The sequence below is a fragment of the Protomyces lactucae-debilis genome, assembly GCF_002105105.1.
Source record: "Protomyces lactucae-debilis strain 12-1054 chromosome Unknown BCR37scaffold_21, whole genome shotgun sequence".
In the NCBI taxonomy this organism is placed as follows: Eukaryota; Fungi; Ascomycota; class Taphrinomycetes; order Taphrinales; family Protomycetaceae; genus Protomyces; species Protomyces lactucae-debilis.
Window position 1 is genome coordinate 137,542 of NW_024468013.1, and position 24,499 is coordinate 162,040.

Below are 24,499 nucleotides of genomic sequence, written 5' to 3' on the forward strand. Positions count from 1 at the left end.
GCCGTCGACCATTCAGATGGGCTTCACCTTGCTCGCACATAATTCATGGATGGTACGTATGCATTGCTACTAGTCTGCTTTATAGTGGACCATCACACTACTCATCGTCCTCTTCCTCTTCCTCATCTTCAAGATCGTCCAGCAGCTCGAGCTCCTCCTCTATCTCATGACTCTCCTGTTTGCCATTTCTCCGCGCATCACGCTCTTCACTTTCTTGAATTAACTTCTTTGCGTCCTGCCGCATCGTTCGTTGAATCTTGACATAGGCACCCAAGGGCGTCTTGTCCACTTCGATTGCATCCGAGAACTTCAGCAGTGCAGTGGTGTCCCTAGGGTTGAACACAACACCTTCCCTCTTTTGCTCAATGAATTTACCGTTCGCTTGCAGCCGTTCAACGATAGACTGTAGTGCTCTCGCGAGCTTTGCATTCTTAGTCTTTTTAAGATATCGCTTGATTTGAACCACCGCCGGTATCGCCAATTCAGGGAATGCAATCGATGCACTGTTGATGGAATAATATTCCTGCAGCAGCTCGACAACCTGCTCGCCTACCTGATCTTGATAGACTTTTGTTTTGAGGTACTCTTGCTTTGTCCGTACAAGTGTCTCGAAATTCATTGGACGCAGTGTTGATGGGATTGGCTTGCGCTTCATGTCTGCAGACTCGAGTGGCTCAAAAATGATGGGCGCCAGGGGAATATAAGTGCCTGTCAATTGTGAGAGCCGTAGCAATGAGCGAATCAGGTGGAATCGCAGGGGAAAGAACTGTGATGAGGGTGCTAATTTGATGGCTCCAAGCGTTACTTGGACGAGAGGGTAGATGAGCGGATGCAGTGTTGCTTTGTCGTTTGTGGCATGCTGCGCCAATGTGAGGGACCAGAAATCGAGGCTGTTGACGAATTGCCAGTTGTAGACAGTCTTGTAGGATTCTTTCTGCTTCTCATTCACGGCCTTCCGCAAGACAATGGCAAGCTGCCGCAAGAAGCCAAAGATGAGCTGATAGGACAGTGTTGGGTCAAGTCCGAAGAGGTCGCTTGCAGAGTTCTTCATGAGGTTGATGAGCGGCAGGGAGTAGACGTTGACATTGCGCGACTCCTTCACGAGCGCACCATAAACAAGCTTCAACCCGCTCTCTCGAAGACCGGCATCACCAAGCAGCATAAACTCACGCACCAGCAAAAACGCCGACACCCGGGTCGCATCGGACGTGCTGGTTGACCAGATGTCCAATACAGCCTTGACGAAGTCTTTGAGAAATTTGCGGAAGGACAGCATATAACCGACGAGTCCTATACTCGCGTCGAGCACCTGCTTCTGTAGGTCTGGCTCAGTAAGACCCTGGAGGAAGTGTAGCAGGGTGGCGAAATGTGACTTGAGCAGCGGGATGAGCTTGATGAACTTTTTGTTTTCCGTTGGCACTTTGACCTTGCCTGCAGACTTCTTGACAGGCACATAGGCATCCAGGAACACTGGAATTTCGACCACGGCGAGCTTTGTAAGACGTTGAAAGACTTCGGGATCCTCAATGGCGAATTTGTAGACCTTGCCATCTTCTTCATTGAGATGCGCTGCCGCCCTGAATCCAAGCACAACCTTTCGCAAAGAGCGCAGTGACTTATCGGCCATCTGCTGCTCCCATTTCGCGACAGTCTTGATTGTTATCACTTCTGCTCCGGTGGAAGACTCTTCCTCGTCAGAAAAGTCAAGATCAGCCTCCTCTGCATTGTCAAAGTTGAGTAGATCCGCATCATTTTCTTGCAAGAACTTGTAAAAGGATGGATCGCTTTTCGAAAGCTCTTTCAGTTCATCTTGATGCGCTGCACCGTCGTCTGCTGCTTCGCTCTCCGCTTCGCTTTCCTCTTCACTGTCGCTTGCATCTTTCTTTGCAGGTTTGCTCTTTTCTGCCGCCTTGCCGCTAGGTTTTGGCTTGCCAGCCTCAAAACCACCAGCCATAAAGTCATCCACATTCATTGAATCAAACAGGTCCGCATTACGCTCCTTCTTCTCGCCCTTGAGGGCCTGATCGGCGGCTTCATCAATCGCATCCTTGCTTGTCGGCTTTCGCTTCTTGAAAGTCTGCGCCTTCTTCTTGAACTCCTTGCGCTTCTTCAAGGTCTCATCAAGCCTGTTTCGCTGGAACTTCTTGGTCTGCTTGCTGGCCTTTCCCATGGCCACCCTGTTGCAAGAGGGAGAGTTGATGTACGCAGCTGGTGTCTTGTTTCCTCGAAAATAAAATTCCCAGCTCGGTCGCACGCAAACTGCACGTAGCCCACACCGAGCAAGAGACAGCACTCGCGACAAGCCTCTGCACTCGTCATGTCGCTTGGTATACCGCTCAAGTTGCTACATGAAGCAACAGGTCACATCGTATCTATCGAAGTTTCAAACGGTGCGTGACTTTCGCCTGCATAGAGCATGCTAATACAAATAGGCGCGACGTACAGAGGCAAGCTCGACGGTGCAGAGGATAACATGAATGTACAGCTGCGCGATATTACCCTGACACAGCGGGATGGTCGCGTTTCGCATCTAGAGCGCGTCTATATCCGCGGCTCACATATTCGCTTCTTCGTGGTACCGGACATGCTCAAGCAAGCACCCATGTTCAGAGGTATGCGCATCTTACTTTGCATGACGAGACAGCGGCTAACAGGTCAGTGAAAGATACAGGAGTCAAGGGAACAGGGCGCGGTAAGGTACAAAATATGGCAGAGCGTGGACGTGGTCGTGGGCGTTAGGGCTTTTCGCTATCTATGTAGAAACTACCCTTTGATGCCCTCTTGCGCTTCCTTTGCCATTGCAATAACACGCGGCCGTATCCCCTCGAGATTTTGAAGTGGCGGAGTGAACTTGACGAGATAAGAGTGGCCTGCTGCTGTGTCTGGGGTGATGTACATGCCCTCATCACTCAAGTCTGTCAGCTGTGCCTGCTTGATTTCACCAGTGCTCAAGCCATGATAGTGCTGCAAGTAGGCAGAAAGTGAGTCTGCATGATCCTGAGCATTAGATTTGCTATATATAAACGACAAGGCACCTCATTCATGTGCTTCATGATGCGCTGCTTGACCGCTTCCTGCTGGTCCGACATGTCGTCCTGGGATCAGATGGGAATGCTCGAGGACACGGCAAATCAAGTGGCAACTTCCTAAGTCCGTTCAAGTCTCAAGACGACAAGTACAAGGTCTCCGCAGTCTTGATCAAGACATCAAATCATCCGTCTGATGCTCTATCAATTGCACTTGACGGGCCGAATTAAGGAAATCTGTCATTCTATAACCATCTTTGGAGTTGGGCGATCATGGAAAGCCCCGCTGTGTCGTACACGTCATTAGGGAGATCTCTCTCTTCTGCGCCAGCCATGAGACTGTATTTACATGTGAAAGCTGTGAGATCTTGTCATCAGATTGCCACGGCACATGCACACACGACTGGGAATGGTGACCGGAGTCCGGTTGACGGTTGGCTTCTGAAGTTACTACGATACTTGCGTATACCTTGCCTCGAGATATCTCGTCGAGTCCCTCGCTGCTGACGATGATATTGGACAAAGAGACTGGCCCAAGTCGTAATAGTCTTGATATGGCTTTGTCCTCAGTGTGATGTTTGAGTTTTCGCCACCTGGAAGACCGTGCTCACTTTGTATAGCAGACATACAAAACTTCCTAATTCCGTGCCATAACGGAATCATTCAGATTGTTCGCACGATGTGGTATCAGACGGAGGCGGTACCAGTGTTCCGAAAACGCTTGGCGAAGGACCCATCCAGAGAATCAAGGTGGCTCCTTTGTCAATCTCGCCATGAGTGAACCAAGCGCGGTCGAGCTTCTTTCCATTCAGGGTTGCACGCTGTATATAGCGATTCTCACGGGACAAGTCTCTCGCTTCAATAGCAAGTACTTCCTTGCCCACATTGATTTCGACATGTCTGAAAGTTGGACTTGAAATGAGGTATAAATTCGTTGCCGTGACTGGGTACAAGCCCATGCTGAGCCAACAGAAGTAGGCACCCATCGCACCAGAGTCATCATTGCCTGGAATGCCGTCCAGTCCATCGTGATAATACTTGCCGAGGATGTGCAATGTCTTGTCCACAGTCTTGCTGTATTCACCGGTCCACAGGTACAAGAATGGAGACAGAAAACTTGGTTCATTGCCTGGATCGAACGATGTCTCAAACATGTAGTCCAAACGAGCAGAAAAGATGTCCCGAGAGCCAAAAAGACAGATGAGGCCTTGAACGTCATGCGGCACGGCGAACTGGTACTCGATTGCCGAGCCCTCATACACAGGCTCATTCCAACGTCCAGTATGCAAATCAAGATCCCAAGGGTAAGCGGTACCGTTCGCAAACTTGGGCACGAGCCATCCAGTCTGGTTTGCATGAACGCGATCTGCTTGCCACAGGGTTCGCCAATTGGTTGAGCGCTTCAAGAAACGTAGCGCTTCCGCTTCCCTTGCTGTGCCTGTAGCGAATAACGAGATGACCCTGTCATTCGCGGCGTACTCCATTGTCTTGCTCATGGACCTTCCATCCCACCAGGCATGTGGATCTTGTGGCACATAGCCAAGCTGTTTATAGGCTTCAAGCTTGGACCGTCCTATCCGAAGGCCATCCTCAAAAGGAGGTTCGTTATCGGCATCAGCAAGTAGTGCATCCCAGACAGCATCCCAGTCCAGTGTTAGACCCTTGACAAAAGCGTCCACCAAGATCATATCAGCGTTGGAACCACCCTGAGTCAAGCCAGATGTTCCAGCAGATCGACCATCAAATGTCCATCCTTCATGCTGTTGTACATCCAAGAGTGATTGCAAAATTTCTGTTTGTACGTCTGGCTGGATGAGTGTAAGCAGTGGCGAGCTACAACGAAAGGTATCCCAAATTGTATAGAAATCATCGTATACTGGCATTGACGTGTTCCACTTTGGATTCTCCCCTTTGCGATTGCTAGGCATGATGTGCATGCGGTACAGTGACGAGTAAAAGATGCGCATATAGACGTCAGCCCCAAGCTCTGCGTTGGGTGAGACTGGTCCGGCGACACGAATGGTGGAAAGTGTCTCGTTCCAGACACTCGCAGCAGCCTTTCTTTGCGCCTCAAAGTCAAAGTCCTTACCGGTCTGCTGTTCAATATGAGCACATGCCTTGTCGGCCGACAGAAAGCTGATGCCAAGTTTCGAGTTGACAATGGGATCTTTTGAAATATCAAAGACAAGATAGGCGCCCACCCAGTCACCAGTATCCGACTCGAAATCATACCCTGCATGCGTTGCAGTATTCTTCCACGTTCCAAATGCAGGTGCAGGGATTCCCTGTGTTTCACCTTGTCCGTCTGCAGAGCGGTCAAATTGTGAGCAAAAATACACGGTCATGTCGTCTCCCATGTTCCATCCACCTCGGTATGTTGCATGACCTGTAATTTGTGATCTTCCCGGATTGATATGCACACTGCCGCCACGATAGGTTTGAGCAGATCCGAGGACATGACCAAGATCAAGTATGACTTGACCAGCATCTGCACGTTTCGCAAGTTCAGTATAGTTATACTTCGCAATACCGACCATGGTTGTTGTGGTGAGCTCAACATCAACGCCCCATGCATCGAGATGAAAAGCATAGTAGCCAGGCGTACTCACTTCTCTGCTACGATGAGAAGAATAGCCGTTCAGCAAATCATAGTTGATGGACGTGTCTGTTGGAATTTGAGAGAGGAAGCCATACTTGGCGCCTCCACCCGTGCCACTGACGTGAAGATAAGAAATGGCAGTGACGTGGGCTTCAGGCATGGACCAGCCGGCGTTGTTCGAGCCAATCAAGAGACCAGCTGTATCCGTTGTATCGATACCAACTTTGACACTGCCAAAGGGGCTAGCAGCGCCGGGGAAGACATGCCCTCCACCAGCTACGCCAATGAAGGGATCAACGTGATGGACGGGAGAGAAGCAGAGAGGTTGTTGATAGACAGATTGGAAGCGACTAAGAGCAGCGTCAAAGAAAGACTGCATAAGCCAGTAGCGATAGAACACGAGGTCAGAGTCGAGGTTGTGCGAGCGTCTTGCTAGCTTTGAGACTTGGTGAGATCCTTTGAATTTGGCAAGTGTCGTTGGAAGTCTCTTTAAATTGGCAGGACATTTACCCTTGAAGGTCAAGCTCCCAAAGGACTTGCCAATTTCAAAGGAATCCACTGCTGATACTAAACACTTTCCAAACAAGTTACTCAACTGTACTATCTGCTATCGCTTTAAATTTCAACAATGATCATGTCATCTTCCTACCTAGTCCCTCATCATGTGCCTTGCGATCTGCAAGACTTCTAGCATGCCGCACACGCTCTTCATCATCCAACAATGTCTCTTCTGATGCATGTCTCTGCTCATCCTGCAGCAACAAATGACCTTCCTCTTCATCACTCTGTACAGGCTCTTTATACCAATCCTCTTCAATGAAACAGGAAATAACGCAGCTGATGGCAGACACCAATGCCAAACACGACCAAACCAAGTAAATGAGCTTATACTCCAGTGACAACGACAACACAACACCGAACAAAGCTGGTCCTAGCATTCTCGTGAATGCACCGAGTGCTTGATTCAGACCATTGACGGAGCCAAGAAGTCGTGGTTCACGCACTGCATTTGTAACGAGAATAGCGCTCGATGGGAAGGAAAAGACGCCTGCGAGCTTGACGGCAAAGAGGCAAGCCAAAACACCGCCAAAGACAGTCTTTTCGCTTTGCTTTGCGAGTTGTTGAAGGAGTGGCACTGTGAGGTAGACAAGTGCGTAGAATCCTGCAGAGATACGTAGACACCACGCTGAACCGAGGCGTCGCTGGATGGGTGGGAAGACCAGAATCTGAAGCACCATACTACAAACGCCAATCAGACTCAATGCAGCGCCGATTCGTTGAGGCGTCATACCAAGACCGCCATCGCTGGTGCCTGTAGCGAGGAACATTGGGAAGATTTGATCGAAACTAGTAGTATGCATGCTGAGCGTTGAATACGCCAATATATTGAGTGTTACTTGCCGTGTGAATAGCTGCCGTAGTGGTGGCGGAGGCTGATTCTCAGACGTGTGAGATTCTGATTTTGTAGGTGATTCAAGCGCTTCTCGTGCATCTGCTGCTTCGAGGTCGTGAGAGCCGCTCGTAGAGGGTCGTGCATGCATGAGTCCGTGGAGTGCATCGTCGTCCAGTGCATTGGCGGAAGGTAGCCTGTAGTGCGTTTTGCGTCTACGTGTATCACAGCAACAGCAGCAATATCGACTGATCCACATTTTTGTCCGCAAACCAGCATCCTTCTTGCCGCGTTTCGTGATGAGTGTTTCTTCAATCAAGAGCCAGCCTAGTGTGACTGAGACTGAGAGTAAAGAGGCAGTGACGAGATTCGGTAGCGCATATCTGTAGCGTGTAAAAAGCTTCGTGAGTGTTTGACTGCGTTTGAAAAGCTGAGGGTAGGTTGCCACCGGGTCAGCGAGCCATCCACCGAGTGCTGGACCAAAAATGGTACCGGTTGACCAAACGATGGGCATGATGGAGAAGGCTGTTGCTTGATAGCGCTTTTCAGTGACAAGTTCTGCCACGACTGTTCTGATAACGCCAACATTTCCATTGAGCAAGCCAGCGGCGAAGCGCGCTGCGACGAGCTGGTAGATGTTGCGGGAGAAGCCAAAGACCAAGCTTGAGAGGATTGTGAAGAGGAGGCCTAGCAAGATGATGGGTTTGCGACCATATTTATCACTGGCGCGACCCCAGGATAGTCCAGATAGGAAAGAACCGAGTGAGAAGACGGAGGAGACGAAGCCGCCGTACTTTGCGATTTTCTTTTCATCATCCGTTATGTGCAGGTTCCGAATCTGGTCGAAGAGGTAGGGGAAGACGGACGTGAATGCTACGGGTTCGGCGAGTCGACATGCGGCGAGCACTAGGAGCTGTCGTTTGTGGGGGAAGGGCATGGGAGCCACAAGCTTGAGGTTGTGGTCACAATGGTTGTTCTATCGATGTCATGGATCTGCCCAGAGATCTGACGGGGAGGCAACTGCCGAGCACACTCAGATGGGCAAGATAGTGCTTGTTTCACCTGTAGGGGATAGACTGACTGGAAAGATGGCAGGCATGTTCGCTGTACTACTAGACACATTAAGCACTTGCTCTCTGTCTGTCGAAGGATGTGACCGGTATGCTTGTAGATCTAGATCTTTGTCACAGATGCAGACTACAGATGACTCATGCTGAGCCGTGTTGGTCGATGGGGACCTTAGGCTGGAGTCGCGTCTATGAGAGATGAATGAGCATCGCCAGTGTCTCTGCATGACTTGTACCTGCTCATAAATGGTAGTAAGTACTAAGTATGATCCCCTGTCTAAATGCATTTATTCATTCACGCAGGAGAAGGCACAAAAACAAAAAAGGGCAAACAACCAACGCGACGTCCACCCACCCAGCTCCTGTCTCTTCCCTCTCTCTCTATCTGTCTCTCTATCTGTCTCTACACTCTCTCATCTACAGCACACACAACATCACCCCATGCCCTCGCTAGACACCAGCAACAAGGAAAACATGGACATCGCCGCCACACCACACAAACGCAAACGGCCACAACTCGAACCCACAGACCAGGCAGGCACACCAGAAGCCGATCATGCCCACAAAGAACGCCTCAAACGACAACAACGCGAAACGCGTCTTGGTTATCGTAAAATGACTGCAGCACTGGATGATAAACGCGATGATATCTTGAGGGCTGATGGAACCATTGTCTTGACGCAATCTATTCAGCGTGCGAATGCACTCTATCAGTCTGTCACTCGACCTCAGGAAGCAAAGTTGGATTCGGCGTTTTTACTAGAAGCGTATGTTGTTTTTTGTTTACTTGACGACATCTGCTAAACGATAGTGCTGATCTCGCGCAAACCAAAGCGCGCAACATTAAGCGTGGTGTGCAGGAATTCAGTCTCGATGAATTCATCATTAAAGTCGATAGTTTCATCACGGGTGGTACGCGCAGTCTCGGTGATGCACTACAATTGACGCAACTTGTGAGTTTGGGAAATGTCTTTGCTCAGTATGAGACGCGACCACCGACCATGGACTTGATGTTGGGTCCATTGATGATTGAACGGAAAGAACGTGTCTTCAAGGCGCGTGAACAAACGAAACGCACAAAGGCTAGTCTGGTACAGCCTGGTGCATTGGTGCATCCAGATGGTGCATCGAATGAACAGCAAACAGTCATGACCCGACTCACGATGCAAGTTGGCAGGATTCTGATGCAGCAGAGTCCAATTGACTACTTTTCACTTGTCTTGAATCCTCGCAGCTTTGCACAGTCTGTGGAGAATATGTTTTACCTGAGTTTCCTGATCAAGGAGGGTAAGGCGGGTGTGTATGAGGACGGGGGATTGCAGGTTGTTCGGTACATTGCAGATGGCGATGCACAAGCATCCATGCCGAGTTTCGCAACACAAGGTGAGGAGGAGGGTGAGGATTGGCCTGATAAGCAACAGGGCATCTTGACACTTGACATGGAAACTTGGAAGGAGGCAGTGGAGATTCTCGGTTTGACGGAGAGTACCATTCCGCATCGTGATCAACCCGAGGACACGGCAGCATAGATCTTTCTACTTTTTTCTTCATAATTTGTTTTTATCTTATACTCCTGCTGCTTATCCACGTATACATGCTTGGTTGGGCTGGGATCATCAACCAGATCTGTCGTTAGTATCTGATGAGCAAGTCCAATGCGCATACTTGAAGATGAGGAAAGCCATTTGTCCGAGGTAGAAGTAGATGAAGTGTCTCGTCTCATGCGTGACATACGATCCGAAATTCCTACCGACAATGACATGCCAAGTGGTACCGAAGCGCCGGTCAAAGTCTTGCTTGATGTAGGCGGCAATGTCCTTTTCGACGTTGTGCTTCTCCATGGCTGCTGTAGCTTATCCTATTAGCAGGCATTTGTGGAGCAAGATACGGAGCATACCCGTATCAATGGCATCTTGCTGCATCTCTTCGGTCTAGAGGAGAAATTAGCTTCAGCCTGCGCATGTCGCGTCACACGTATGACGCGTCCGAGGGTTGGTTGTACCATGTCGACTGATTTAACGACGGCTGTGGGGGTTAGCGCGGGACTTGATGATGGGAGATGGCACCCTTTGTGTCTTGCTTCTTCTCCTGGTCTGCCATGATGCTCTGATGTCTCTCTCTGTAGCAGTAGCAGTAGCAGTAGCAGTAGCAGTAGCAATAGCAGTAGCAGTAGCTCAGTGGTCCTGTCTGGTAATTGCAGCAGCGAGTTGGCAGCACACAAAATAGACAAGAAACAGCCAGTGAGCGACTCTACTCTACTCTACTCTGCTTCATCCAGTACAGGGCCACTCGAGAGCTAGGGAGCACGGTCCAGGCATCCACAGCGCACGTCCCACTCTCCATCAAGTGTCATTCAGCAGACACAACAATGGTAGACTACGACTACGCCGAGGACCAGCAGCTCACAAACGAGGCAAGTCGCGCCCATCACCTTCGCTTTTGAGGCCAAGCTTGCTAATGCGCTACATTAGGACTACTGGACAGTCATCGCCTCTTACTTTGACGAGAAAGGACTCGTTGCCCAACAACTCAACTCTTTCGATGAATTCGTGCAAAATACAATGCAAGAACTCGTCGATGAAGACCAGCTCCTGACACTCGACTCTCATCAACAACACAGCGGTAAGGAGAATGATGTTACGAAACGGTATGAAATCAAGTTTGGACAAATCTATCTCAGTAAACCGACCATGACGGAAGCCGATGGATCCACGCAACCCATGTTTCCGCAAGAGGCACGTTTGCGAAGTCTGACCTACTCTAGTCCCTTGTATGTCGACATGAGCAAAAAGGTAATGCGACAAGAGAGTTATGGCGAGGATTTCGAGGTGGAGGAGGAAGACCCAGAACCCAAAAAGGTCTTTATTGGTCGTGTGCCCATCATGCTGCGGTCGGAATTCTGCGTTTTGCATGGACTCAGTGAATCTGAGCAGTATGATCTCAATGAATGTCCCTTTGATCAAGGCGGCTACTTTGTCATTAATGGTTCAGAAAAGGTCATCATTGCTCAAGAACGCAGTGCCGCCAATACCGTCCAGGTCTTTCGCAAAGCAGCACCCTCACCCATTTCTTATGTTGCAGAAATCCGCAGCGCCGTTGAAAAGGGTAGCAAGATGATTTCATCCATGCAAATCAAACTCTCTGCTCCCAAAGTCGGTACCTCGGGACAAACCATCAAGGCAACCTTGCCATACATCAAAACAGACATCCCAATCGTTATTGTCTTTCGAGCGCTGGGTGTGGTGCCGGATCGCGATATTCTCGAACACATCTGTTATGACCCGCGCGACAGACAAATGCTCGAAATGCTTAAACCGTGTATTGAAGATGCCTTTGTGATACAGGATCGTGAAGTCGCACTGGACTTTATCGGTAAGCGTGGTTCAGCAACTGGTGTCGTCAAGGAGAAGCGATTGCGGTATGCTCAAGACATTTTGCAAAAGGAAATGTTGCCACACATCACCACCTCGGAGGGTTTCGAAACGCGAAAAGCCTTCTTCTTGGGATACATGGTGAATCGACTACTCCTGTGTGCACTGGAACGACGCGATCCAGATGATCGTGATCATTTCGGTAAGAAGCGTATTGACCTTGCTGGACCCTTATTGGCAGGCCTCTTCCGCATGCTCTTCAAGCGTCTTACCAAGGACGTCTACACTTATATGCAAAAATGCGTTGAAACCTCCAAGGAATTCAACTTGGCGCTTGCCGTCAAATCCACCACCATCACTGCCGGTCTCAAGTATTCCCTTGCAACAGGTACGTGGGGTGATCAAAAGAAACAGATGCAAGCGCGTGTTGGTGTATCACAAGTCCTCAATCGGTATACATTTGCTTCGACCCTTTCTCATTTACGACGTACCAATACACCTATTGGTCGAGATGGCAAGATTGCCAAGCCGCGACAACTCCATAATACCCATTGGGGACTTGTCTGTCCTGCAGAAACACCAGAAGGTCAAGCGTGTGGTCTTGTGAAGAATCTCGCACTCATGTCCTATGTCTCCGTGGGTAGTGCTAGTGCACCCATCATTGAATTTCTGGAGGAATGGGGAATGGAATCTTTGGAAGATTACAACCCAAGTGCAACACCCAACACAACAAAAGTCTTTGTCAATGGTGTCTGGCTTGGTGTCCATCGCGACCCAGCGCATCTCGTCACAACCTTGCGGAGTTTACGAAGGAAAATGGATATTTCACCAGAAGTATCGGTTGTGCGGGATATTCGAGAGCGTGAACTACGTCTCTTCACCGATGCTGGTCGTGTGTGTCGGCCACTCTTTATTGTGCATGATGATGAATCTGCTGCTGCATCGGACATTCCCGCAGAATCAGGTGAGCTTGTCTTGACAAAAGATCACGTCAATCGCATCTCTGCCAGTAGCGATCCTGAGACTGCTCAGGAAGACAAGTTTGGCTGGACGCAAGTGTTGAGTAATGGTATTGCCGAGTACTTGGATGCAGAGGAAGAGGAGACTGTCATGATTGCCATGACGCCTGAAGATCTCGAAGCAACAAAACACATGATGACTGGCTTTGAGCCTGCTGCTGAAGAACTGAGTGATGCGCAACAAGCTGCAAAGCGTCTGCGACCGGCAGTCAACAAGGCACAGCATCTCTGGACACACTGTGAGATTCATCCAAGTATGATTCTGGGTATTTGCGCATCCATCATTCCCTTCCCAGATCACAATCAGTCTCCGCGAAATACTTATCAATCTGCTATGGGTAAGCAAGCAATGGGCGTGTTTTTAACAAACTATCAAGTCCGTATGGATACCATGGCGAATATCCTCTATTACCCACAAAAGCCGCTGGCCACAACGCGATCGATGGAGTATCTCAAATTCCGAGAGCTGCCTGCTGGACAGAACGCCATTGTCGCTATTCTGTGCTACTCTGGTTATAATCAGGAAGATTCCATGATTATGAATCAATCATCCATTGATCGTGGATTGTTTAGGAGTATGTTTTACCGAGTCTACCAAGATCAAGAGCAGAAACTCAGTATGAATGAGTTTGAACGCTTCGAAAAGCCTACACGACAAGCAGTCTTGCGCATGAAGCGCGGCACATACGATAAACTTGAGGAAGATGGTTTGTGTGCGCCAGGTACGCGTATCTCTGGAGAAGACATTATTATTGGGAAAGTTGCACCGCTCGACAAATCTGCCGCTGATGCTGAGATGGGTGCACGTACAGCAAGCCACACCATGCGCGACGTCTCGACCCCGTTGCGGTCTACTGAGAATGGTATTGTTGATCAAGTCATGGTGTCTACCAATTCAGACAATCTCAAATTCGTCAAGGTGCGTATTCGAGCAACCAAAATTCCACAAATCGGCGACAAGTTTGCTTCTCGGCACGGTCAAAAGGGTACCATTGGTGTGACGTACCGAAATGAGGATATGCCCTTCACCTCAGAAGGTACCGTGCCAGACCTCATCATCAACCCACACGCCATCCCCTCTCGAATGACGGTTGCCCATTTGGTGGAATGCCAGCTCTCAAAAGTCGGCTCGCTTGCCGGTTTTGAAGGTGATGCAACGCCTTTCACGGATGTCACGGTCGAAGCTGTGTCTGCCAATCTACGTGATGCCGGCTACCAGTCGCGTGGCTTTGAAGTCATGTACAATGGACATACAGGCAAGAAGCTCGTTGCGCAAGTGTTTCTGGGGCCAACGTACTACCAGCGTCTTAAGCATTTGGTGGACGACAAGATTCATGCGCGTGCTCGAGGCCCCGTCCAGATCCTCACACGACAGCCTGTGGAAGGTCGTTCGCGCGATGGTGGACTGCGATTTGGTGAGATGGAGCGTGATTGCATGATTTCTCATGGTGTTGCTGGATTCCTCAAGGAACGTTTGTTTGATGCATCGGATGCCTACCGTCTCCACGTCTGTGACTTGTGCGGCTTGCAAGCGATTGCTCAAATCAAGAAGAACCAATTCGAGTGCCGCAGTTGTCGCAACACAACGAAGATCTCGCAAGTGCATATTCCCTATGCAGCCAAGCTTCTCTTCCAGGAGCTCATGGCGATGGGCATTTCGCCACGCATGTTTTAGCATCAAGTAAGCATAGAAAGCATTGTACCTATGACTATAGTTGTGCGACCCAGTGATCGAACAGGGCCTTGGCGCGTGTCCATACGGGCTCTTCGTCAACCTTCTTGAGTTGCATCAGACTTGGCAGCAGTAGGCCGCTAAAGCTTTCACTTGCTTCCCTCGGCAATAGAGATGGCAGATGATCAATAGCAATGACGCTCACCTCGGGTCCGTTTGTCACGCCCTTGACCGGAACTGTTGGGTTTGAGAAGTACGAGTACTCCGAGTAGATGGGGATTGGGTTGTTGGGGTTGGTGGTATCACAAGATACGTCGCACACCACACGCAGACGTCTTCCTTCACTATTGAGTCCGTCCAGATCCACAAACGGTGCAATCGCATCCTTCAAGTAGATGCAGTTGACGAAAATCTCCGACTCGATAATCTCCTTGAATGGACCTCCAGCCTTGGTCTCCGCCATGTCCCACTTGAGGATCTTGTTCTCAGGGAGTCCAATATTGCGAGCAAGGGCCACGGCACCAGATCCACAACGACCCAATGCACCAATCACCAGAATCTGTGGAAGATTGTTGCCAGACTGCTTGCTAGCACGCTCCATCACCTCACGAACATGATCATTGAGCAGTTGCTCATTGTCGTAATGGCTGACTCCGGGAAAGGCCTCGTTTGGGTGAAGGATCTGGTGCGCCCAGACCTCGACTGCAAGGGCAGCACCTGCGTAGCCAGCATGGTAGCCAAAGGCAGCAACGCGCCTGCCACTGTCATCTTCGAGGAATTCCAAATCGTAGAGAGTTCCCTTGCCCTCAGGGAATCGCTTCAAGACATCCTTCCATCCACCTTGACGCTTGAAGCAGTGTGCAAATTGAATATGCCTGTGCTTGAGCGGGAACGTATCTTCTGGCAACTCCTTCAAACCAATGATGAATGCATCCTCTGGTGCATCTACCCAGCTGCCTGATTCTGCCATCTTGACTCCCTCAATGGCCTCAAATTCACTATCCTCAAAGATGCGAACATCGGGCTTGGACTTTTCAACCGTAATTTGGAATCCAGCATCAATGAGCTTTTTGGCCGTTGTCGGCGTCAAGGCAGAGCGGTGCTCCATTGGCTTGACTTCATCACGAAGCCAGAGATGAGGGCCTGCCATGTCTGCTTGTTTGCTATAGTCAAGGCAGCTTCTAAATCGCGATGATGCTGATAGTAGAGGAGACAGTCACATTATACAGTGAATAGGTACAAGATAACTAGCCAGATAGAAAAGATGCAGCTCATCGACGGGCGCGCTTAGTGTCTCGTCCACCACGGCCTTCGCCCTCATATCCACTTTGCTGACGTTTGCCACCACGAGCTGGGCTGCGAGGACGGCTTGCACCAGATGGACCATCATCCGGATGGCGTTTGCCTTGGCCTTGCTCTCGAGCACCAGCACGACCACCAGACCTACTCCCAGCACCTTCTTCAGCTCCAGAGCGAGCTTGCTCAGCTGCACGTCCATCACGGCGTCCACTGCCGGAACCACGGTCATTCTTGGCTTGGTTGTGGTGGGAACCTTGGCGATCAATAGCACCGCCGCTTCCACTCCCACTTCCGCGTGACCGAGGAGGACTACTGTTGCCACGTTCGTTGACTTTCAATCGTGAGGGATGCACGGCGTGGCCTTCTGTGTTGCGACCTTCAGACGACTTTTCCTCAGCCAAGCGCGATGGATGCACATACGGACCAGGAGCGTCTTTCGTCGACTCTGCTTTTTGTGAAGACTTTGCTGGAGCGTCAGTTCGTTGCGATTGGCGGCTATCGCGTCTAGCGTCACCACCATCAGCCATAGAATCCTTAATGGAGAGCGCAACAGAGTAACTTTTGCCATTCTCCCGTAATATCGTCGATCCTGGTACGCGTACATCCGCAGAAGCCCGACGTGGTCCACTAGGAGCTTCCACAGGAGCCTGCTCAGATTTTGTGCGATCTGGTAACTCGTTGCGGAGGTGATGCTGAATCAGCTCTCTGCGTCCACCATCATCGCGACGTCCGCGAGAGTCAGCCTGACCATTGGAGCCCTCGCGGCTTGATGGACGATCTCGACCATCTCGCCTTACACCATCTTTGCGAGGAGCATCTCGACCATCCTGTGAATCCCGCTCGTCGCGTCTGCCACCACGCGCATCTGAGCCGCCGTGTGCATTTCTGGAACGTCCGCCGTCTCCGCGAGCCGGCTCTTGTATACGCCAATCCCTTGACGTACGGTCGTCACTCCGGCCAGATCTTGATTCTAGGCGAGCATTTTTTACAGGTGGCCCATTGAGTCGTCCAGGCTCCAGGTCCGATACAGGTGGCGGCATATTGCGGCTCGAGCGATTGTCTGAATGGAGCAGATCCTTTTCTCGCCTGACAGGTTCACGGTCTGCTGGATGATCGCTGCGTCCCGGCCGATCAGACGACTTCTCTGTTCGAGGTGAAGCTGTCCGGGAATTGGATCGAGATTTCTCTGCATCGCGGACTTGGTCGATTTGGCTTGCACGATGCGAGTCCTTCGGCGAGGAAGGGACACGAACTCTCGGTGAAGACGAAGCTTGCCCATCGCGTGCCCCTGCCGGTGTGTTTGTTCTGTCAGGTTGCGACTTCTCACCACGATCTGAGCGCACTGCATTTGGACTCTTGGGCAGTTCAGACATGGGCTGTGGCACGCTGCCTCTCGGCTCAAAGGGCGATGCAGTAGCCTTGAGCTGAGATGGTGAAGTTGCGGGAGTCGGCTGCTTTGAGGCGTCACCGGCGACCGCAGACTGCTTTCCTGGTACATCGACCCAGCGGCCTTGCTGTCGTTTGAGAACAGCCTTGTAACTCAATGCCCTAATTTTGAGACTTTCACGCGTCTCACTTGCAATGAGACGATCCACGTCGCGAGAAATATTACTGCCGACCCATTTGAAGTGCGGGTAGGAAGCAGACATCTTTTCGAGCACGATTAAAATGTTGCGAATGTGCATGAACTCCTTGGAGCCAGAACACGTCTTGACGCACGTCCATAGTGAGCGATGGAATTTGTACCACATGCTCTTAAAGTCTTCGAAAGACATGACTAACGAATCCTCTTCCTCGGACTTTGGCGCAGTAAGGAGGACGGGCATGGCGTTGTAGGTGCTTTCGGATGATTGCAGCTTGTTGAGCGCTTTGAGTACTTCACCGAGAAACTTGCCCAGGTTCTCCACTTCGCGCTCAGTCGATGTGAATATCGATGTTGACAAATGAGCACCAAAGAGCTCTTCGTAGAGGTGCGTCATCGACAAATTGGAGACTTTCGTCTGATGAAGGAAGGCGATGAAACGCGCGCAATAGCTGGCATCGTTTGGCGAGACGAGCGCTCTGGGCAAGATGCAATGTTGCAAGAACGAGTGGGCGCGCGAAGCATGCGCCTCCTCATCTGTCGTTACTCCATACCAAGTCAATTGTTCTTTTGCCAGCTGATTCATGATGAAGTCATGGTTTTGCATCTGGGTCTTCATTTCTGCTTGCAAGCCTGGAATGAGGGCCTCGAGTCGCTTGACTTCTGCTTCCTTTGCTCGAATGGCTGTATACATATCTTCCTTGTTGACTTGTTGATTCTCTTTGATACTGTTTCGAATGGCTTTGATCTCTTTGGCGTAGCGCTCAACAGGAACACTCAGATCGTACAAGTCTAGTGACCAAAATGTGACATAAAGACGGGGAGGGAGTGTGTTCCAAGTTGCTTCCGGCAAGAGATCGATAATACCATCAGTCAAATCGCTGATGACTGGATGGAATTCGATGGGTGATTTTTCAAGTTCGGTGTCTTCCGCTGTCGAGGATTCCATCAGGTTGTCCTCTGGTTGCTCGTCCTTCATCTCGACGTCCTGAGTCGTCTCTGGCTTGATGTCGTCTTCGCCATGATCAGAGCTTGGGACAGGAGTGAGATCCTCATCGTCATCTTGCATATAATTTTCCTGAGCTTCCATCTTCTCCTCCTCTTTCCCAGCATCATCTTGAATGGGTTTTGCAGTCTCTGTAGCATCGTCAGCAGCAGTTTCCATTTCAGCCGCCTTTCTGAGGTGTGCGCTGGTTCTCGCATTGTAGTCGCGCACAGCGGCCAATAAGCCTGGTCGAGCAATCATGAAAGCGACAACAGGCTGCAAGTTTGCTCCTAGAACCAAATCAGAGATACTCGGCATCGCAAGCTCGTTCAACCGACCATCCAGATAAGTCGAAAGGAAATCGAGATACTGAATAAGGATAGAATGACTGGTGTCTTGCAGATTCGCGAGCAACTTGACCAGTAAGGTCTCTTCTTCAATGCGGTAAATGCTGCAATCGCGCTGATATCCAATCATAAGCGCAAAAGGCACTGTGAGGCTTGTCCGTTCAAGGGCATCGAGTAAGCGCAAAGCCGTCTTAGCTGTCACTTCTTGACGCTCATTAATGAGTGACAGGGCTTCCGCTCGGAGCAACGGTCCACCGGTACAGCCTAGTAATTGCTCTTCTGACAAATCAGAACTTGGTCGAATACCGCCCATTTCTGTGATGAAATCCTGTAGAATGATGAGATCAAAGGCGTTGTCAATCTTGAGCTGTTTGGCGACATAAGTCACGATAGGTACTGGATCCAGATGACTGTAGCGTTTGTAGATTTTCGCGGTGAAGGACGACAGACTTTGTAGCCAATGGGCGACGCTCGTACCGTCTTCCTTTAGGCGTCGCTTGATGTTGTTGGAGAGCAGAGTGAGAAGAATATAAGCCAGCACATCGAACGTCATGAAGGTGAAGTACCGACTCGCCTCAATGACCACCTCGACCAAATTGTCATACGACTCAATTTGGTTGAGTGCAATCGACAAGACGACGCATGGATTGGAGTGCGATGATTTTGAGAGCAATCGACCAAATTCTGGAATATTGGTCTTTGAGATACGTCTCAGAGTGCCCTTTGTTTCCTTTTCTGTTTTGATAAGCTGTACGCGAAGTTCCGGGATAGTTTTGTATAAGGAGGTGTGCCATTCCCCATACAGCGAGTAGCGTTGCTCGCGATCGTAGCTTTCCACGAGCTTATAAACGTCATTGACAACAGCTGGATTGGTCTCCAATAAAGAAAGCGCCGGTAGTAGTGAAGTCCGAAGCACAGTGAGCCAAAAATCTCGCAAATCGGGTTGTTCGCGTATCGCTGTATAGCCCACGAGGGCAATTTTCGAAAGCAACTTGGCGTGTCTGTGGATATGCACGCCCGCTATCCGTAGGTACGGCATGACGAGCTCGCCAAAATCAGTGAGGCTGTTGCATTGTTGTAGTTGACTGGCAGATTCGTCATAAAAGAAACGCTCAACAAGTTGAGGTGTGCTGAATGTGGGATTTGGATTGAGAACATGCCGAGTACGGGGTGCTGGTGGGAGAGTCAACTTTGAGTCGCGGTACTTTGTATCGCTTGAGAAGGCTTTGCCTTGTCTGAGACTTGCCATGACTTCAGGCGTGTATTGTTGTTGCGGCCTCAACTGGTCTGCAAGCGGTTGGAAAACCTGGCCGATGAGAATACAAAATGAGTCGGCCATGGCTGGATACAACCCAAGCAAGAACGGATACTCTGCGAGCAGGAACATAACCTCTGGGATAGAACCAACGGCAATGAGTGCATGCACCAGCTGTTGCCTGTGATTGACTGGTTGGATGGCTTCTTGTGGCGTATCAAACTGCATCGGCTCTGCTCGTTGAGCTGATCTCACGGGAGCTGCGGGTGCATCGTCATCATCCGCCAAGGCGCCGGCCATCTATTGTTAGAGAGTCTCCGGAAGCAGGCAGACATACGGCAAGCATATTTCCGCCACGCGCTTTATCCTTTTCATTGTCAAGTTGCTCTCGATATAGGCGCTTGCCATTTGCAAATGTCTCTTCATCTGGTGCGAGATGCGGCCAAAGGTCCGTCAACTTGAGCATGCCTTCTTTGATCCAAAGCGCCATGAGCAACAGTAATCCCTGTGCATCATCTTCGCCTGTCAGTCCAGCAAACTTGAAACCCATGATTTGTGCAGCATTGGCATTTCCTGTACGTCCGCTCAAGTCAGCTGAACAGGTGCAGGGCCGCACGGGTTGTTGATCATGGAGGAACCAAGGTGATATTTTGAAAAAGGCGAGCAAGAAGCGCCAATGACATGCTAATTGTTTTGCTGCAAGATCCGCAAGAACATCTAAAACACGATTAGGATCAAGGTCGAAGAAACCAATCAGAGACTGGATGTTGGTCATGAGCTGTTTTGCACGTGGTGTGGCTGCTTCGTTGGGCGTCGCTGCGATGAATGCATCGAATTCAGCGACGAGTTTGCTGTAGCCTTCATTCTCCTCTCTGAGCAAGTTGAATTTTTGTTGTTTATAGAGCAGAGCTGTGCGGAATCTGACTTCTCGCTTGCTAAAAGCTTGAGCATCGGGTATCAGTTTTGCGTGCTGAAGGAGAGCTGGGTCGAGTCGTTCACAGAGGATGTCTCTGTTTAAAAATCCAGTCGACTGCGAGAAGTACATTTAGCGTCGATTCTTCATAGAGATCCTTCTCGTTCAAGCAAAGCGACACAACCAAGGGAACACACACACACTAAGCGATCCTTCCTCAACTTTTCGACAATCGCCAAAGTGTTTCGCATGCGAAGCTAGATTTGAAAAGGGAGAGAGTGGAGACATCCCGGTGGTTGCGCGCGCAGTTTGCAGACGAAAAAGAGAAGGGAGAGGAGGTGTTACTGACGTTGAGATGTTGCACGAGGCTGCCAAGTCGAGCGAGACGTTCACTTGCTTCTTCAACCGCTGCATCGTCGTCTAGATCATGTACTGCACCGATTGTCGAGGCACGCCAGAGACAGTCAATAAGCGCGTCGCTTCGCTGGCCGGACTCTTCCGTCTGCTCTGCGAGTTGATGGAGCTGACGTTCGGCATCTTGTGGGCCGCAGTGGTCTAGAGCAATATCGTCGACGAGCGTTTGTAGCTGTGCGAGTTGTTGCAACATGCGCGCGTCTTCCATGATACGTGACATTTCTTGCAAAGGGTGATGATGAGCAGTTGCAATGAAGCAGTACCCTTCTCTTGCAGGAATGCAGCTACGTCAGGTCGATGCACAGCAGCTGGTCGTAGAGGCCTAGGGTTGAAGTTGTTTCTCTCTTGAATTGTTCAACGACCACAAGCTTCAACGAGACTGACACTGACTACAAGCCAGGAAGGCGCCGCCATGATCTCAAGCCTGCGCAACTGGAGAGAACACCTCACACCTGTCTCTGCCAAATCGGACTTCAAAGAGACCGGCCAACTCTCACCCGAAGCATTCGTTCAAGCAGGCGACTATCTAGTCCATCAATTCCCAACGTGGTCATGGCAGGCGGCGCAAGATGACAAGGTGCTACGAGATTTCCTGCCAAGAGATAAACAATACCTGACGACGCGCAATGTTGCCTGTGCTGCGCGCGCAGATGCCGTGTTGCGGGATACGCAAGAGGAAGAGGAGACGGAAGATGGGTTTGTGAATACATTCAGTGCTGGCGCTGATCAGGTCGTCGCGGATGTTCCTGATATGACCGCTTTGTCGCTTGAATCTACTGCGCCGAGCAAGACGAGTCAAGCGGCGGCGCCTGCGCCAGAGTACAAGGATACACCGCTGGAAGCACTACCTGATCTCGACGACTTTGCCCTGCCAGACGACGAAGACGATCCATCCGCTCTGCGACCGAGTAATATCGTCTCGACACGCACGTATGACTTGTACATTACCTATGACAAGTACTACCGAACACCTCGGATGTGGTTATTCGGATGGAGTGAGCAAGGGACTCCCCTGACGGTGCAGGAGGTATGGCAAGATATCAGTGGCGACCATGTGGGTAAGACTGTCACGATGGAAGGATTCCCGCATTCTGCAAGTGGTCAGCAAATGGCGAGTGTGCATCCGTGTAAGCATTCTGCTGTCATGAAGGTGTTTATCGAGCGGGCGAATGAGCAGGCACTGGCGAAACAGCGGAAGGAGAAGCAGCAACGGGCCCAGGTTTCAGCTGGGGATGAGGAGGAAGGGAAAATGGAAGAGGGGATACGGGTTGATCAGTATCTGGTCATCTTCCTCAAGTTCATTGCGACCATCACCCCGACGATTGAGCATGAGAGCGGGGCCTTTTATATGTGAGAGGCAGAATATAGGGGACACTGGTGAGGACAGCGACTGCGATAGCGTTATATACTTGTATTGATCATTGCTACAGGGCCAGTACAGGCGGGCTATGGACTGGGGGATACGGAGACAAACAAACACTCATCAACACACAAAGGGCTTTGGGCTAGACTCATCAACATGGATACGGAGTGCTTCTCTACTTAAGGAGACCCTGACCTGCCTTGCTCTCAATCTGCTCATCTCAGCATGCTCCATCATCTGCTCATAGGTACAAGCGGCACGGCCCTCCATCAGCTGGCATTCGACTCAATACACGCTACTCTATCGCTAGTCAACAGCCTCCAAGTCCAAGCACCGACCTGGGTCACATTCGATCCACTCACCAACGCCATCCTTGCCAACTCTGAGATTGAATCAGCTCCTCACGGTGCACTCTCCCTCTTCCCTGCCATGCCAACAAACCCTGGTACAGAGGTAGCTTGGCAACACTCGCCTACGTGGACAGCTCAAACCACAACGAATGGAACAGCTTACTGCAGTATTGCTTATCGTGGCAATAAACCTTTCTACATGGCAGCCAACTACGCTGGTGGTACGGCAGATGTGTTTGATGCTAATGGTAAGCTGACGGATACGCGCGCCTATCATGATTCAGGTCCCTTTCCAGGCAGACAAATCGCTTCTCATGCTCATCAGATCATTGAGGATTTATCGAAGGAGTTTGTGTATGTGTGTGACTTGGGTGGTGATCAAGTGCATGTCTATCAACTGGATGAATCGGGCAAGTTGCACGATCAAGAGAGTATCCGACTCGATCCCGGACAAGGCCCTCGACATGTCGCATTCAATCCAGACCACAAGGTAAGCAAGTCACTGTCTGCATGGGCTAAAGCTAACAAGAACAGGACCTAGTCTACGTTATCTGCGAGCTGACCAACGACGTTGTCCTCTTTCGTCGTACAGGCAAGACCTGGCAGCGTGTGCAGACAGTCAAGCTACTCGATGACAAGGTTGTTAAGGTGAAAGCACCACACTACCATCAACCTCCCTCTGCTGCTGCCATCCTCATCACGGCTGATGCTCAACAATTGCTCGCGAGTGTTCGTTATATCCCAGGCAAGGAGGATGCAGACATTCTTGTGAGTGTCCAGCTGGGGAAAGATGGGTTGATGGTGGTGGCGAGCATGAAGACACACAATACACACGCTGTTGGTCCACGCGCTCTTGCCTTGTCAAAGGATACGAAGCAACGTTATGTTGCTGCGACATTCAAGGAAACGGGTTCTGTGCGTGTCTATGATCGTCTGGATTCTTCCTTCAAGCTTGTCGCACAACTTGATATGAAGGGTGCTTCTTCTGCAGTCTTCATCTGAGCAACAGGTACCGAGAGTTTGTCACAAGCTTGTAGATTTGCTACCTATGTCTGTTGTGTTCCTTCCTATGCAGTCCAGATCCGCTTGATACCCTCCGTCAAGCCAACATCATTCGTCTCAAACTCATAAAAGCCAACAAGCACAGTTCCCGTTGCTAGCCTCAATAACCACTTGAATCCCGAACTCACAAATGTACCGTATTTTCGAGTCGGTACGTAATCGGTGATGCATGCATCGAAGCCGATATGGGAGTGAATGACGAGTGCAGAGACGAGTAGTGCATCGGTCACGGGATTGAGGGAGCCGACGGCGAATGGTGCAATGGTGAGAGGGATGAGTGCAACGGAAATGCCGCGCTCGAATGCCCAGTGGTAGGAGCCATGTGCCTTGTCTAGGGAGTTAGTCTTGAGTGCTGTAGGAGTAGCTGGATTCATGCGTACTTGGTTCGGGGAAGGTGACTGGGTCATTGACTGTTCCCTTGATGACTTGGGGACCTGCAGGACCGATGCGGTTCGGACGTGCTAAGGAGATTGTTAGTCGACTCACTCCTAGTCAGGCAGACGGTGGACAGAGACGAGCAAGGGATACCCCGCGTAAGCAGAGTATGTCTGTGTGTCTGTTGCCTGTGTCTCTCGATATACACTTACTTGTGTGGATTTGCATGGCTCGCTGGATGAGGGGGGATGTGCGTGCCCCTTGCCTGAGGAGCCCTGGATTGAGCATTGTCCTGAGTGCGGTCATGTCTCTTGTCTGTCGCTGTAGCACCGCAGTCAGTCAGCAGCAGTGAGTCGTCTCGGTCTCCCTGCTTGTTCCGCTGTGGGGTTAGGGAAGAGGGTCAGCAGAGA

The 24,499-nt window shown here is 50.5% G+C and overlaps 12 protein-coding genes across 12 annotated transcripts; 4 read left to right on the forward strand and 8 right to left on the reverse strand.

The window, feature by feature from the left end:
• Window positions 1-11: 11 nt before the first annotated feature.
• On the reverse strand, window positions 12-2,202 carry BCR37DRAFT_158660 (Noc2p family-domain-containing protein). Its single transcript, XM_040866154.1, has one exon. It carries the CDS (start codon window positions 2,168-2,170, stop codon window positions 98-100), a length of 2,073 nt encoding a protein of 690 aa, XP_040722855.1. The 5' UTR covers window positions 2,171-2,202; the 3' UTR covers window positions 12-97.
• Window positions 2,203-2,259: 57 nt separating this feature from the next.
• On the forward strand, window positions 2,260-2,988 carry BCR37DRAFT_383011 (uncharacterized protein). Its single transcript, XM_040869991.1, has 3 exons — window positions 2,260-2,390; window positions 2,433-2,612; window positions 2,660-2,988. The coding sequence occupies exons 1-3, from the start codon at window positions 2,318-2,320 to the stop codon at window positions 2,737-2,739; spliced, it is 333 nt and encodes a 110-aa protein (XP_040722856.1). The 5' UTR covers window positions 2,260-2,317; the 3' UTR covers window positions 2,740-2,988.
• Window positions 2,691-3,114, reverse strand: BCR37DRAFT_383014 (uncharacterized protein). Its single transcript, XM_040869992.1, has 2 exons — window positions 3,036-3,114; window positions 2,691-2,997 (listed from the first exon to the last, which is right to left on the reverse strand). The coding sequence occupies exons 1-2, from the start codon at window positions 3,087-3,089 to the stop codon at window positions 2,764-2,766; spliced, it is 288 nt and encodes a 95-aa protein (XP_040722857.1). The 5' UTR covers window positions 3,090-3,114; the 3' UTR covers window positions 2,691-2,763.
• Window positions 3,115-3,609: 495 nt separating this feature from the next.
• On the reverse strand, window positions 3,610-6,129 carry BCR37DRAFT_158693 (alpha-1,2-mannosidase). The gene has a single exon (XM_040866155.1). The coding sequence runs from the start codon at window positions 6,002-6,004 to the stop codon at window positions 3,686-3,688; it is 2,319 nt and encodes a 772-aa protein (XP_040722858.1). The 5' UTR covers window positions 6,005-6,129; the 3' UTR covers window positions 3,610-3,685.
• Window positions 6,130-6,217: 88 nt separating this feature from the next.
• BCR37DRAFT_383017 (major facilitator superfamily domain-containing protein) lies at window positions 6,218-7,977 on the reverse strand (the record flags this gene model as incomplete). The annotated part of the gene is made up of 1 exon (XM_040869993.1): window positions 6,218-7,977. A coding segment is annotated over exon 1 (1,690 nt), but the record flags the coding sequence as incomplete, so codon positions are not given.
• Window positions 7,978-8,045: 68 nt separating this feature from the next.
• On the forward strand, window positions 8,046-9,659 carry BCR37DRAFT_383018 (Nse4 C-terminal-domain-containing protein). The gene is made up of 2 exons (XM_040869994.1): window positions 8,046-8,849; window positions 8,894-9,659. Exons 1-2 carry the CDS (start codon window positions 8,329-8,331, stop codon window positions 9,609-9,611), a joined length of 1,239 nt encoding a protein of 412 aa, XP_040722860.1. The 5' UTR covers window positions 8,046-8,328; the 3' UTR covers window positions 9,612-9,659.
• On the reverse strand, window positions 9,558-10,095 carry BCR37DRAFT_383021 (dynein light chain 1 protein DLC-1). Its single transcript, XM_040869995.1, has 3 exons — window positions 9,980-10,095; window positions 9,748-9,934; window positions 9,558-9,708 (listed from the first exon to the last, which is right to left on the reverse strand). The coding sequence occupies exons 1-3, from the start codon at window positions 10,002-10,004 to the stop codon at window positions 9,699-9,701; spliced, it is 222 nt and encodes a 73-aa protein (XP_040722861.1). The 5' UTR covers window positions 10,005-10,095; the 3' UTR covers window positions 9,558-9,698.
• Window positions 10,096-10,450: 355 nt separating this feature from the next.
• On the forward strand, window positions 10,451-14,147 carry BCR37DRAFT_403601 (DNA-directed RNA polymerase II complex subunit Rpb2; the record flags this gene model as incomplete). Its single annotated transcript, XM_040872014.1, has 2 exons — window positions 10,451-10,495; window positions 10,554-14,147. 2 exons carry the CDS (start codon window positions 10,451-10,453, stop codon window positions 14,145-14,147), a joined length of 3,639 nt encoding a protein of 1,212 aa, XP_040722862.1.
• Window positions 14,148-14,181: 34 nt separating this feature from the next.
• On the reverse strand, window positions 14,182-15,294 carry BCR37DRAFT_395104 (saccharopine dehydrogenase; the record flags this gene model as incomplete). Its single annotated transcript, XM_040871575.1, has 1 exon — window positions 14,182-15,294. One exon carries the CDS (start codon window positions 15,292-15,294, stop codon window positions 14,182-14,184), a length of 1,113 nt encoding a protein of 370 aa, XP_040722863.1.
• Window positions 15,295-15,360: 66 nt separating this feature from the next.
• BCR37DRAFT_383023 (transcription factor/nuclear export subunit protein 2-domain-containing protein) lies at window positions 15,361-21,259 on the reverse strand. The gene is made up of 3 exons (XM_040869996.1): window positions 20,875-21,259; window positions 19,950-20,642; window positions 15,361-19,912 (listed from the first exon to the last, which is right to left on the reverse strand). Exons 1-3 carry the CDS (start codon window positions 21,157-21,159, stop codon window positions 15,416-15,418), a joined length of 5,475 nt encoding a protein of 1,824 aa, XP_040722864.1. The 5' UTR covers window positions 21,160-21,259; the 3' UTR covers window positions 15,361-15,415.
• Window positions 21,260-21,351: 92 nt separating this feature from the next.
• BCR37DRAFT_400709 (Lactonase, 7-bladed beta-propeller-domain-containing protein) lies at window positions 21,352-23,723 on the forward strand (the record flags this gene model as incomplete). Its single annotated transcript, XM_040871816.1, has 3 exons — window positions 21,352-22,289; window positions 22,620-23,142; window positions 23,187-23,723. The coding sequence occupies 3 exons, from the start codon at window positions 21,352-21,354 to the stop codon at window positions 23,652-23,654; spliced, it is 1,929 nt and encodes a 642-aa protein (XP_040722865.1). The 3' UTR covers window positions 23,655-23,723.
• On the reverse strand, window positions 23,638-24,447 carry BCR37DRAFT_383028 (CybS protein). The gene is made up of 3 exons (XM_040869997.1): window positions 24,302-24,447; window positions 24,095-24,175; window positions 23,638-24,045 (listed from the first exon to the last, which is right to left on the reverse strand). Exons 1-3 carry the CDS (start codon window positions 24,393-24,395, stop codon window positions 23,720-23,722), a joined length of 501 nt encoding a protein of 166 aa, XP_040722866.1. The 5' UTR covers window positions 24,396-24,447; the 3' UTR covers window positions 23,638-23,719.
• Window positions 24,448-24,499: the final 52 nt, after the last annotated feature.